This window comes from Sminthopsis crassicaudata, chromosome 5 (assembly GCF_048593235.1).
Source record: "Sminthopsis crassicaudata isolate SCR6 chromosome 5, ASM4859323v1, whole genome shotgun sequence".
Lineage (NCBI taxonomy): Eukaryota > Metazoa > Chordata > Mammalia > Dasyuromorphia > Dasyuridae > Sminthopsis > Sminthopsis crassicaudata.
In genome coordinates, this window is record NC_133621.1 from 65,833,517 (window position 1) to 65,845,646 (window position 12,130).

The 12,130-nt window shown below is 36.2% G+C and overlaps 1 protein-coding gene across 4 annotated transcripts in view; it reads left to right on the forward strand.

The window, feature by feature from the left end:
• The window catches only part of JCAD (junctional cadherin 5 associated), a 71,895-nt gene that overhangs the window by 20,965 nt on the left and 38,800 nt on the right, over positions 1–12,130 (forward strand). For 2 of the 4 annotated variants that reach the window (XM_074267020.1, XM_074267021.1), the window contains exon 3: positions 9,000–9,340. The exons of the other annotated variants lie outside the window; for them this stretch is intronic. In XM_074267020.1, coding sequence (XP_074123121.1) covers positions 9,060–9,340 — 281 coding nt within the window. In that variant the 5' untranslated portion in view covers positions 9,000–9,059. The remainder of the gene's footprint in view (positions 1–8,999; positions 9,341–12,130) is intronic. 4 annotated transcript variants of the gene reach the window in all.

The following is a 12,130-nucleotide window of genomic DNA, read 5'->3' on the forward strand; positions in this document are numbered from 1 at the left end:
CACATTTTTGTCAAGCTTACTGACTCTTAAGTTCTAGGTAGAAAGAAAAAAAAAGTAAGGAAGGTAGATGGTAAAGGTCATGGATCTCCTCAATGAAAGATTCCCTTATGAAATAATTCTAATGACATCAATCATTTTAGTGTCATATTGTACTTTATTCCTCCAGAGGCTAGTTATTACATTGTTGGATAGCTTTATCCATTAAGAAAACTTTTGTTTGTGTTGAACCAACATATTATTCTCTGCTACTTCCACCCTTTATTTCAGTTCTGTTCTCTTGAACAAGGCAGGGCCAATCTAATGCCTTTTCAATATTAGAGCACCTTAAATATTTGATTTCAGTTATCATGTCTCTTCTTGGACTCTTCGCTGGGGCTAAACAATACTTATGTTTTCAACTATCCCATATGAATTATTGCCAGTCCCTTTTCCCTTCTTGACCAACATTTTCTGAATGATCTATTAGGAAAATTTAGGTCAAGAAAAACAATAGGAAAAGAAAAAAAGGAATCTCTCTCCCAAAGAAAAGGAAGAGAAAAAAACTACTTATGATAATTGACTAGAATTGTATACTTAATCCTCTACCACTCACATCTTTGTTTTCCTTTTATTATTAAGCTTTTATTTTCTATATATATATATATATATATATATATATATATATATATATATGTATACATAGATAATTTTCAACATTTACCCTTGTAAAACTTTGTTTTTTCCTTCTTTCCCCCTACTCTCTCCCCTAGATAGCAAGTAATCCTATATATGTTAAACATGTGTAATTCTTTTATACATATTTTCACAATCATCATGCTATACAAAAAAAATTAGATCAAAAAGGAAAAATTGAGAAAGCAAAGTATAAGATCAAAGTATCAACATCTTGTACTTTGTTTTCTTTCTCAATTTTTCCTTTTTGATCTAATTGTTCTTGTATAGCATGATGATGCTATACAAAATGCCTCCATGAAAATACTATCTAGGGCAAGCCATATGATAGGATTGATAAGGTTTGGGTTATTTTCGTTTAGTGGGGAGGGAGGGATCGAGGTTCTTTTAGGAGGGCAAAGTGGATCACTACTGTAAGTATGGGAAAATACTGTTATACCACTCATATCTTAAAGCAGGTGCTGTAATATTTTCATTTGCTGTTTTTTTTTTCTGTTTAAAAAGTTGATTTGGTGAATGAATTTGTAAATTAGTTTATAAGTTTCCAGGTCCTAGGAAACCAACCACAGTTTGTTTCTTAAAAGATAAGAATAGTGTGCAAAAAAAGTACAGATTTTGAGAATTGTATTCATTTGGTTGACTTTTATTAAAAACCACTATAAAATACTTTGCCACAGACATGTGTGCATGCATGTTTGTTTGTGTGTTAAGGTTTACAAAGCATAGTCCAAACATTTAATTTGATTCTTACAATGAATGACTCCAGGAGATAGGCACTATTATTATCCCAGCAGAGGAGAAAACAGAGGCAAGCGTGTGTCCAGTGACTTATCCAGGGATACCCAGCTGGGCTAGCAGGTGTCTGAGGCCAAATTTTAGTTCAAGTCTTCCTGATTCCAGGTCCATGGAGCTCTAAATCACTGCACCACCTAATTGTGACAATGAGTGTGCAATTAGGTGTTTGAATGATAGAAAAGAGGAGTTAGCCATTCTAGAAATTATCTTAGCCTTAAGTTCAAAAATAACTAAAATATTAATATTTTTATTCAGGGATTCTACTGCTAGACATATGCACCAGAAGGTTAAAAATAGAAAAGCTCCATATTCACTGGAATATCTATAGCAGCATTTTTTGTACTAGCAAAGCCTTGGGGAAAAAGTAGATGTTCATTGACTAGGAAATGGCTAAATAAGTTGCAGTATATGAATTTAATAAAATATTTCTGTGCCATGAGAAATAATTAGTATGATATAGAGAAGTATGGGAAGATTATCTAAATTTGTGCATATGAAATAACAGAACTAGGCAAACACCATATATGCTGAGAAGTGCAACAGTATAAATGGAAATAACATCAACAAAAAACTTAGAACTGTATCTGTAATTATAATGATCAGGGTTAACCTTGGAGGAAAAAAAAGGGAAAGAATGCATTTTCTTCAGATTTTGCAGAGTGGAGGGAAGTGGGGGTGGGTGGGATGGTTATTAATGTTTTTTTTTTTAACTGCATATGCTGGCAGACTTGTAATGTGTTGGTTATTTTTATGCAATTGCTTCCCCTCCTATTTCCCCCTTTCTTTTTCTTTCTTTCTTTTGTTATAAGGAATGAGTCTCTGGCTACAGGATAGGGAAGGGATATATAGGGAGGAAGCAAACGATATGAGAATTTCTTTTTTTTAAAAGAGGAATTAAGACTGAGTTGAAATGCTAGGAAGGTAGAAGAGGGAAAGAGAAAGAAGAGGGACTGAGAGAAAAGAGCCCTTTCTGGATCAGAGGTGGCACCTGGAAGATTTAACGTGATTTTCATATAATTTCTTTTGCTTGATCTCCTGCCCCCTACATAGTTCTTTCTCACTCTGTGATATCCAGTGCCTTTGTACTCACTCGTTATGGGTCAGATGAAAACAAAGTTAAGCATTTCAGACAATCAAAGCATTCTGGACCCCATGCTTCTAAGGTCAAGTTATGACTTTTTATTAAAATCTGAAACTCCCCTACCCCCATCACTCCTAGTTTTGATTATATTCATGTCAGGTTCTATATGATTCAGCAGCTCACTAGACCCAAGGTTATAATTGCCAGTCTTGCTCACCTGTGGTAGATAAGTCTTATTCTAATTTCATTAGATAGAAGTTTCCTAACACCAGAGTTTTGTTATAATTGTTTCTACCTTTGTTTTATTTCATTCTCATTTCAATCAAGCCAGTAAACATTAAGCATCTACTGTGTTTCAGGCACAGGGATAAAAAAGGCAAAAAATAGTTCCTACCCTTGAGAAGTTCTCAATCTAACTTGGAAAGACAACACATTAAAAAAAAGTCAAAAGGGAGAGCAGAAGTGAGAGAGATCTGAAGCCAAGAGGAAAATGTAGACCCCTGGGAGGAGCCCTCCAATATCTACCCTCTTCAATCAGAAGTGAGGAGCCCAGGGTCAGGGATTATTGAGGAAGAGTGAGTTTCAGCTCTTGCAGAAAAATGATTTCTGGAGACAATGATGAAGTCTAACAGAGAAGCCAGGTAGGAAATGAAACAATCACCCTGAGCCCCTTCTTTCAGTGGAGAATCTGGAAGCAACTCTCTGCTTTTTATTTCTGGCATGTTGAAAATTGGAATACCAAACTGTATCCTATACTATTTCTTAATTCCAAGAGTGCCACATGGCCCTGAAGAGGACCTAAAATACTTATAGATGAGTGTTTTACTTAATGCAAAATCTCTTAAGTTTTTATTTAAGCAAGATGGTCTGGACAAAGGTCTCAAACCTTTTTTCCTGTTAAGGATCATTTTTCCTGATCACTTTCAAGAAAGAGAGGTCAGGATTTGTTCTGGCTTATCTTCTTTCTCCTCCTGTTCCTTGGGAATCATGGTGAGGGTGAATGGAGCTTACCACCCATCAGTTTGGGGTCTCTCAAGAAAGGTCAATGGGGGATCTTGATCTATGGACTTGGGATTCTTTCCTGGTTTCATCTTTTCCATGTCTGCTGTAAATTCTCTGATAGTTCCATCCTGAAAGTGAAGATACTCCAAATCCATTTTAAAATTTTTTCTAGTCTTTTGATCAGACTGGCAGCTTGGGGGATGGAGATTTGTCTTTGGGGGCAGGAAGATGACTTGGTTTTAAGTCATTCTGAATAACCCTGGACAAGCTAATTTAACCTCTTTATATCCCCAATCAACTCTGGTTGCTTAGCTCTGGTGATAGAGGAAGTTTCTCATTGAAAGTGCTTTACCTTGGCAAAAAAATAATTTAGAAAATTGATAACAATACAGATAAAGAGTTGAATTTGTGGAAATCGACCACAGGGACATGCCTGGGCTATATTTTGAGAGTGGCTATGTTGCTATGGTGATTTAGCTTTGCTCTTGCCAGTCACCAGCACATTCCCTTATCAAGGTTTCACTAAAATGACCTGGAGGAGATGCCAGCTGGTAGATGATGGAGTGCAGATCTTGCCTGGAAGTGAGTATCAGGGCGATGCTATGTGTGGCAATCTTCAGACTGTAGGATGGGCCAATCTTCTCGGTGGCTAAGATGGCACATGTTTGATAGATACCTTATGTGATATGTGATAACTCCTAGCTAGCCATGAAAATCCAGTAGGGAAAGTGGATTCAATTTGGAGTCAGATAACCCAGGTTTAGATCACACTTGATGCTTGCTAACTAATGATATTTACCTTCTCTGAGACTCGGTTCCTCGTCTATGAAATGAGGAGGTTGGACTAAATGGTCTCTAAGGTTTCTTCCAGCTCCATATTTATTATAAACTCTGAAACAGGAATTCATGAAACTCTCTGGAGATATTTCATGATGGAAGTCAAATAATTTATTGGTGTACTTAACTGTCAGAGATAGAATTTGGAACTCCAAACATAAAAGAATGTTAAAATTGTTTTTACATGTAATTGGAGGAGGATCAAATATTTTTTTAAAAGATACCAAAATTTAAAAAAAATATATTGGTGATTTAGACTTCAGAGACTTCTGTTCCTAGATCTGGTTCTGCCACAATTAACTATTGCTTGAGGAGTCAATTACATTTTTTGTACTTTGGTTTCTTCATTTGTAAAATGGAGGTAATACTTGAATTACCTACCTACTTGGGTTATTATGAATATCAAATGAGGATCAACAAAAATGGGAGGTGTTTTTTGGTTTGTTTTTTTTTTTTTGTAAACTGTAATCCACATAAATGTAAATGAGTATTATTTTAGGGGGGGGAAATCTATTCAGCTGAAATATGACTAAGCATCATTGCTTTTCTGCACTTTCCTGCTTCATCTCTATAAATTCCTTATCCATTTTTTCCATTATAACATGATTTCCAAATATTGCCTTTTCTGAGTTTTTTTTAAACTTCCTGTGTCTAGTTCACAACTAAATTTTGCCATTTCTTCCTTCATCTCCTCATTTCAGATGCTGTTCATCTTCCTTTTGGACTTCAGCAGATTTCTCACTGTCCTGCTCTTCCTTCAACTTCTGTGGAGATGTTGCTTTTTGCGGTTTTCCTTAAAGAGAAAATATTATATTTGAATTATCAATTGTGTGGTCAACTATTCCTTGTTTTATTTAATTGTTTTTGCTTTGGTGTGTACACAAGACCCTTTTCCAACTAATCTTCCTTTGTAACAGAGAGACACAATTTAGCAGCAGCTATAGACATATCCACTGCATCATATTTTCTATCCAGACTCCTCCATCTCTCTACTGAAAGGAAGTCGACATGTTCATGATCAATTATTTGGGATCGAGATTGGTACTAAAATTATTCAGAGTTCTCCATTTTTAGTGTTTTTTTTTAAATTATTGTAGTCATTGGGTGTGTTGCTGAACATCATTTTATATTAAGTCTTTCCATCTTTTGCTAAATTCTTCATGTTCCTGATATGACACCTTGAGTAAGTCACTGCTTGTGTACTGGGCAACTCTTTAAGATTATAAACTAAGCTTCTTTTCCCCATTTGGCAGTTTCCCTACACTTATGAAATCAAAAGTGCAGTTTCTATCCTTGTTCTTACCCAATAATGTTACTTAATTGAATTTAATACATCACAGTTTGTTCAGCCTTTTCAAAAATAATGGACACCATTTTATTTCCAGTTCTTTACTATCACAGAAAGTGCTATTTTCTATGAAAATGTGACTTTTTTTGCCTTTGATCACAGAGAGGGTCAGAGGGTATAATGACACGTTGCTTTTTCTCACATAGTTCCAAATGGTTTGGACGTGTGCTTTTGGCAGGAGCATTCAGCTATAGTGCCATCTCTCTCACTCTCTCTCTAAAGCCAAAAGGCTTTAGAGTTACTTTTTGAGGGACTCATTCCTTTTTTTTTTTTTTTTTTAGTAACTTGTCCCTGAAATGATTTCAGTGGCATTGAGCTGTGTGTGGGTCTATCCCCCCAGGGGAATCTTCAATGAAATATTTGGCCACTTAGAACCTAAGAATGAAATATCACTCCCATTTTGTCTGTTGCCCCATATGGACAACAATGAATTAATGGGAAACATTGGACATTGAGCAGGATGAAAATACAGACTCTCTCAAAGCCTGGTGAGACACAGTTGGCTTCTGGTGCTCTTGCTACTGTTAGTGTCAGCAGAACTGGGAGCTGGAACTGAACAAAAACTGCTGTTAACAGGAAACACACATGTCTTCCTTTCACCTGCAAGTTGTCCAGCAGGCATTTCCTGACTATTGTTTATGATGCCTGCAGCAGAATCTATTTCCATCCCTCAGCAAAGTGTGTCTAAGGGCCAGATCAGTGTGCTGCTCCCAAGGCCCAGATGTGACTCCTATGGAAGCAGTAGTTGATTGTGGTGTCTGTTAGCCCAGCCAAGCTGACCCACATCATCTGTTCCCTGGGGTAGAAGGCAGACAATATATAGATGTATATATTTTTAATGATTTTTGGTTTGAACAAGAACATTTTTTAAAGTTTTGTTTTGTTTTTTATATTAGTCATTTCCTGCTATATAACTTCCACACCCATTAAGCTCTCCCTTTTGATAAAATTACTAAATTTGACAGAATATGCAATATTTTGGCTCTAAAGTTGCTCATCTCTCCACTGAGATGGATTTGATGTTTTATCATCTATACTTCAGGACCAAGATTGGTAATTGCGGTTAATCTGAGTCTGCCTTTTACTTGAATAAGAAACTTTATGACAACTTCGCCTAACTTCTCAAATTGTAGATCCTAAGAACATCCTTATTTCTTTTTTCCTTTTCCTTCCTCCCTTCCTCCCTCCCTCCTTTCCTCCTTCCCTCCTTCTCTCATTCCTTCTTTCCTTCCTCTTTCCCTTCCTCCCTTCCTCTCTTCTTTCTTCCTTCCTTCTTTCCTTTTCTTTTCTTCCCTCTTTCTTTCTCCTTCTTTCTCCATAACTTTCTTCTTTTTCTCCTTCTCTATCTTATTTCCCTCCACCTTTCTTTCATATGATATGTCTTGCTTCTCTGGAAAGTTTGTTCTAGAAGCTACTGCTATTCATACCGATAGAATTCATTTTGGAGGCATAAACGGTCTTGGTTTTAAAATACAGTACAATTCCCCCTGATCCACCAAGAAGAAATCTGATTATTAGGAATTTCCCAGTGGAAAAGGAAGGGTTCAGATTTTCTAATAGTTTGGGGAAGGAGTATTTCTGAGTATGTGATGTTTGCTGTGTTTCCTTATTGTAAGTCTTTAGGCTGAGAAGCTATTTTCAAATGCCAGTTAGCTGCCATGTGGTAAGATCCCTTGCAGTCAGAGTTTAGCTAGAGACTTCAGAGGAGACAATTATACCTACTTGATTAGAGATCTCACTTGGCACTCCTAGGGCTAAAGGTATCTGATGAAAGCCATGGGAGATGATGAGATTAAAGTGGACATTGGCCGTTTCTCATTTTAGAAACTATAAAGCTGTAATTTAAGCTTTAAACTCTGCCTTTATTTTGTCCTTATTCTTTATGACTGTTTAGTAAGAGGGTAGGCCAGGGAGTATCTGGATAGGGATTTAGCCCTACATGTTAAATATCTTATTTTTTTAGATATATTCGAGGCTGTCCTCCTGCCAGACTCCCAATAGCCCTTATGTCCTTCTCACTTAATTCTAAGGTACACAATTTTATAGATCATTCCCATCATTCATTCTCTACTCAGTCACTCCAGTTCAGACTTTCATCATTGCTTACATAGTTTAATAACATTGTCTCTTAATTGGGCTTCCTGCCTCCCTATATAACTGCCAAATTAATGTCACCAAAGCACAGGTCTGATCATGTCATTCTCCTATTTATGAATCTTTAGTAGCTTCTTGTTCCTTTTAGAATAAAATGCAAACTCCTGTCAATTTAAAGCCCTTGATAATATAGTTCCAGTCTCCTTTTCAGCCTTATTACACATAACACTTTTGATATCCTTATATCCCAACTGAACTGGATGATTTTTGTGTTCCTCGTATAGGACATCTGATCTCTGTCTCTGTCTCTCTCTCTCTCTCTGTATATATATATATATGCATGTAGATAGATAGATATAGATCTATTTCTATCTCTCGCTATCTCCTATATCTCTCTTTATATAGATATAGATATAAAGTATATCTATATCTATCTATATATCTTTCTCTTTATATAGATATATATATAGAGAGATATATCTATATCTCTTTCTTCTCTCTTTATATATATACATATATATATATATATATAATCATTTCTCTCTATCTCTATCTCTATCTCTATCTCTATCTCTATCTCTATCTCTATCTCTATCTCTATCTCTATCTCTATCTCTATCTCTCTCTAACACTTTCTTTCCTCACCTCTGGATCCTGGAATCCCTAGCTTCCTTCAAAGATCGACTCACATGCTGCCTTTGATGAGAAGCTTATCTATCTTTATACCCTCCCCAGTTACTGGTACTTTCCTTTCCAGAAATTACTTTGTATTCACTTGCTCTATATTTTGTATGTAATTTTCTGTTGACATGTTGCTTCTCGTTATTGGCTGTAAAATCAGTGAGAACAAGAGAGTTTCATCTTGTCTTCATATTTTCAGTTTATTGGGTCACTATCAAAACCATGATTAATGAAAAATCATTCAATGAAATGTGACAAATCAGCATCTATGTCATATCTGTCTTCCCTGACTGAACACAGTTGGGAATAGTCTTGAATGGACCATTGCATAGTTTGTCCTTTGCACCCATATTATGTTCTATTGCTTAATCTATGGCCTGACTTTCAATGGGAATAAGTAGAGGAATGCCATGAGCTCAGATACAACTCAGCATCTCATGTGCAAAGAAAGACTCCTTGCAAACGGAGCTTTTTTATTTTTCCTCTCAGTGACGGATCCTGCCCGAGAGAGGTTTCCAATGGCTGAGCTTTGACAGACACCAATGCACCATGTACAGTGTGGAGGATCTCCTCATTTCACATGGATACAAATTGTCACGTAATTCTCCAGCACCCCATGGGGATAGATATGATGGATATCAGCAGGAGAGTTCAGACAGTAGAGCTGGTCATGGAACATTGAATGGGTATGAAGCACATCCTACAGCCTTTGCTTATAATAAGAAATCGCTGGGAAAAGGATATTTGAGTGACAATGAGCACAATGGAGCAGTATCGGGGAGCCACAGAGATCCCCCAAATTCATCTGCTTTCCATCATTCTAAGGAGGGGTAAGTGTCAATATCATCCAATTACTTTCATCTTGACTTTGGAGATTTTTCTTTGTAGAGGATCTTTGTATGTGCTAAGCTAGAAGTTGTGGTCACATAGCAAGAATAAAGGAGATCAGATGTTAGTTGGTGTCTTAGTGGTCCAGGGGCACCAAGAAGTTAAGTGCCTTGCCTATAATCCTGTTGGAAATGAGACTTGAACTCAGAACTTTCTGTTTCAGAAACTTTCTCTATCCACTATGCTTCCTCAAATATAGAAAGATACAAATAAAAATTGTTCAGAATGAAAAGATGTAGCCATATTGTAGCTTGTGTCAGTGGAAGCAATATTCACACTGATGAGATTATAGATTTATGGAAGAATTATGGGACTTATTAACTTCTTTTTTTCTTAAAATTCTATTCTTTATTTGAGCATACTTTAAAAAAATTTATTTTACCTTTTCAAATTAACTCAGACAAATTCATCACATCATAATATATAAAAATCTGGAAAGGACGTCAGAAACCATTTAGTCCAAACCCAGAGCAACAGATGATGCAGTGGATAATGGCAGGTCTGTAGTCCAGAAGACTTGTCTTCATGAGTTCAAATCTGGCCTCAGATACTTACCTGGGCAAGTCACTTGATCCTGTTTGCCTCAGTTTCCTCAGCTGTAAAATGTACTAAAGAAGAAAATAAGAAACCACTCCAGTATCTTTGCCAAGGAAACCCCAAATTGAGATAAGACATGACTGAAATGATGGAACAGCAACAGTCCAAGCCCAAGATTTGTACACTAAATTGTGAACCAGGGAGGTTTGATAATTTTCTCAAGGTTATTTAGGTCATAAGTAATAGGGTCAGTATTTGAACTCAGGTTTTCCCAAATTTTAGGTTCTCTCTGCTACATCTGCCTATTAGTTCCATTGGCTCCCAGCCCATATATATATATATATATATATATATATATATATATATATATATATATATATATATATATATATATATATTATTTCTGTATAAATACTATGTTCAGTGGACAGCACAGGATTAGTGATAGTGGTGATAGTAATATCCAAATGAAATCTTTCTCAATGAAAAAGTGTAAGATAGAGGTTAGGGGAGCAAAGAGAAGAGGGGATTTAGACTATTTACCACAAAGGCAACAAGAGAAAGGACCTTATAAACATTGATTAAAGTAGCTCTAGTCCAGCGGAAGCCCCCTGTCATCACATCATAAAATTTTGTTTGTGCTAAACTACTGCATTGTAAAGTGGGAAATGTGCATGTTTGAAGGGGAATAGATTAGGTAGGAAGGCCTCTGAGTACATGGTACATATTATGTAATTGTGTGGGATAGGTTATAAGTGAATAAAGGGAGAAAAAGGTGGAGGGGGAGAGACAACTTAAAGAGAAAAAGGTTGTTTTTCAAGCTAACTACTAACTTTCTGCTCCTTGCTTATGTAAGTGTAACCCTTTTGAAGAAGGCTTGGTAAAGATTTGATACGTAATGGCTTATGTGATCAACAATGTGGTATGTTTAGCTCTAGAGATTGATTTTAAACTCTTACTTAAAAAAATTATTTTTTTTCTCAGTACAATACAGTTGAATGTCTTCAAGTCCATTAAAAATACCTACTTTCCAAAGGCAGAACCATTTCTGGCTCATAGTTAGTAACAGCATTACCTGTGTTGGGGGAAAACCCATGGAACTTCCTTATGTACAAATTTCTGGATTTCAGAATTTCTTTCTGTGCCTGCTGTGCTCTTTCTACCCTTTTTGCCAGCTGCTTTTTCTAGAAAAGATGCTCTAAAAAGTGGAGACACTCAATGAGAAGAGCAAGGCTTGTATAAAAAGGAGACCTGGACATAGCCAAAATAAATAAGGGGATGGAAAGAGAGCATCCTTTTGCCCTAAGTGAGTACAAGTTCTGTGGGGCAAGTGAGCTACACGCCAAGGCAGTGAAAAGATGGAAAAGTATGGCTGCTGAGTCAATGTCAAAGATTTTTATCTTTGAAACAATTGGAAGAAGGAAAGAAATACTGTAAGTCTGGAGAAGAACAATTGTCCCAATTTTCAAAAAAGGGAAGGAAACAGCCTTCAAAGCATCGATTGCTAAATAAAATTTAATACTTGGGGCACACTTCTGGAGCATAATTACTAAAGGAATGGTTTCTGAATATCTAGAAAGGAAGTTCCTGCTGAGAGTAGTCAAGAACAGATCATGGCTGTTCAACATGTTCTTTTATTGTAAAACTTGAGGGAATGTAACAGATAACAGTTTACCTAGGTTTTAGCAATTTTCACTAGATCTCTTGCTTTCTTTTGGATAAGAGTCAAAGATATGGGCTGCATAACAGTATAATGAGGTGGATTTTGAATTGGCCAAATGACCACACCCAAAAGTTATAACTACTTCTTATCATCATGGAGAGAAATTTCTGGTTGAGTGCCCAGTGGAATTGATTTTGCCCTGGCTGTTGGATGTTTTTATGAGTGACTTTTCTAAAGACATGGATGATATACTCATCACATTTGCATGTGACACAAAACTGGAAAAAATACTCGGTGAGATGGTGAAATCAAGATTACTAAAAACTGACAAGCTAGAATGCTGGATGAAATGGATTAAGATGGAAATTAATAGAAATGAATGTGAAGTAATGTACTTGTATTCAGAAATCAAATTTATACTATGAGATGAAGGAATCATGACTAAATAACAGTTTCTATGGGGAAAAGGTAAATATATTTAATGAAATGCAAGCATTGAACTTTGGTGTGATATGATGGCAACTAAAAAACT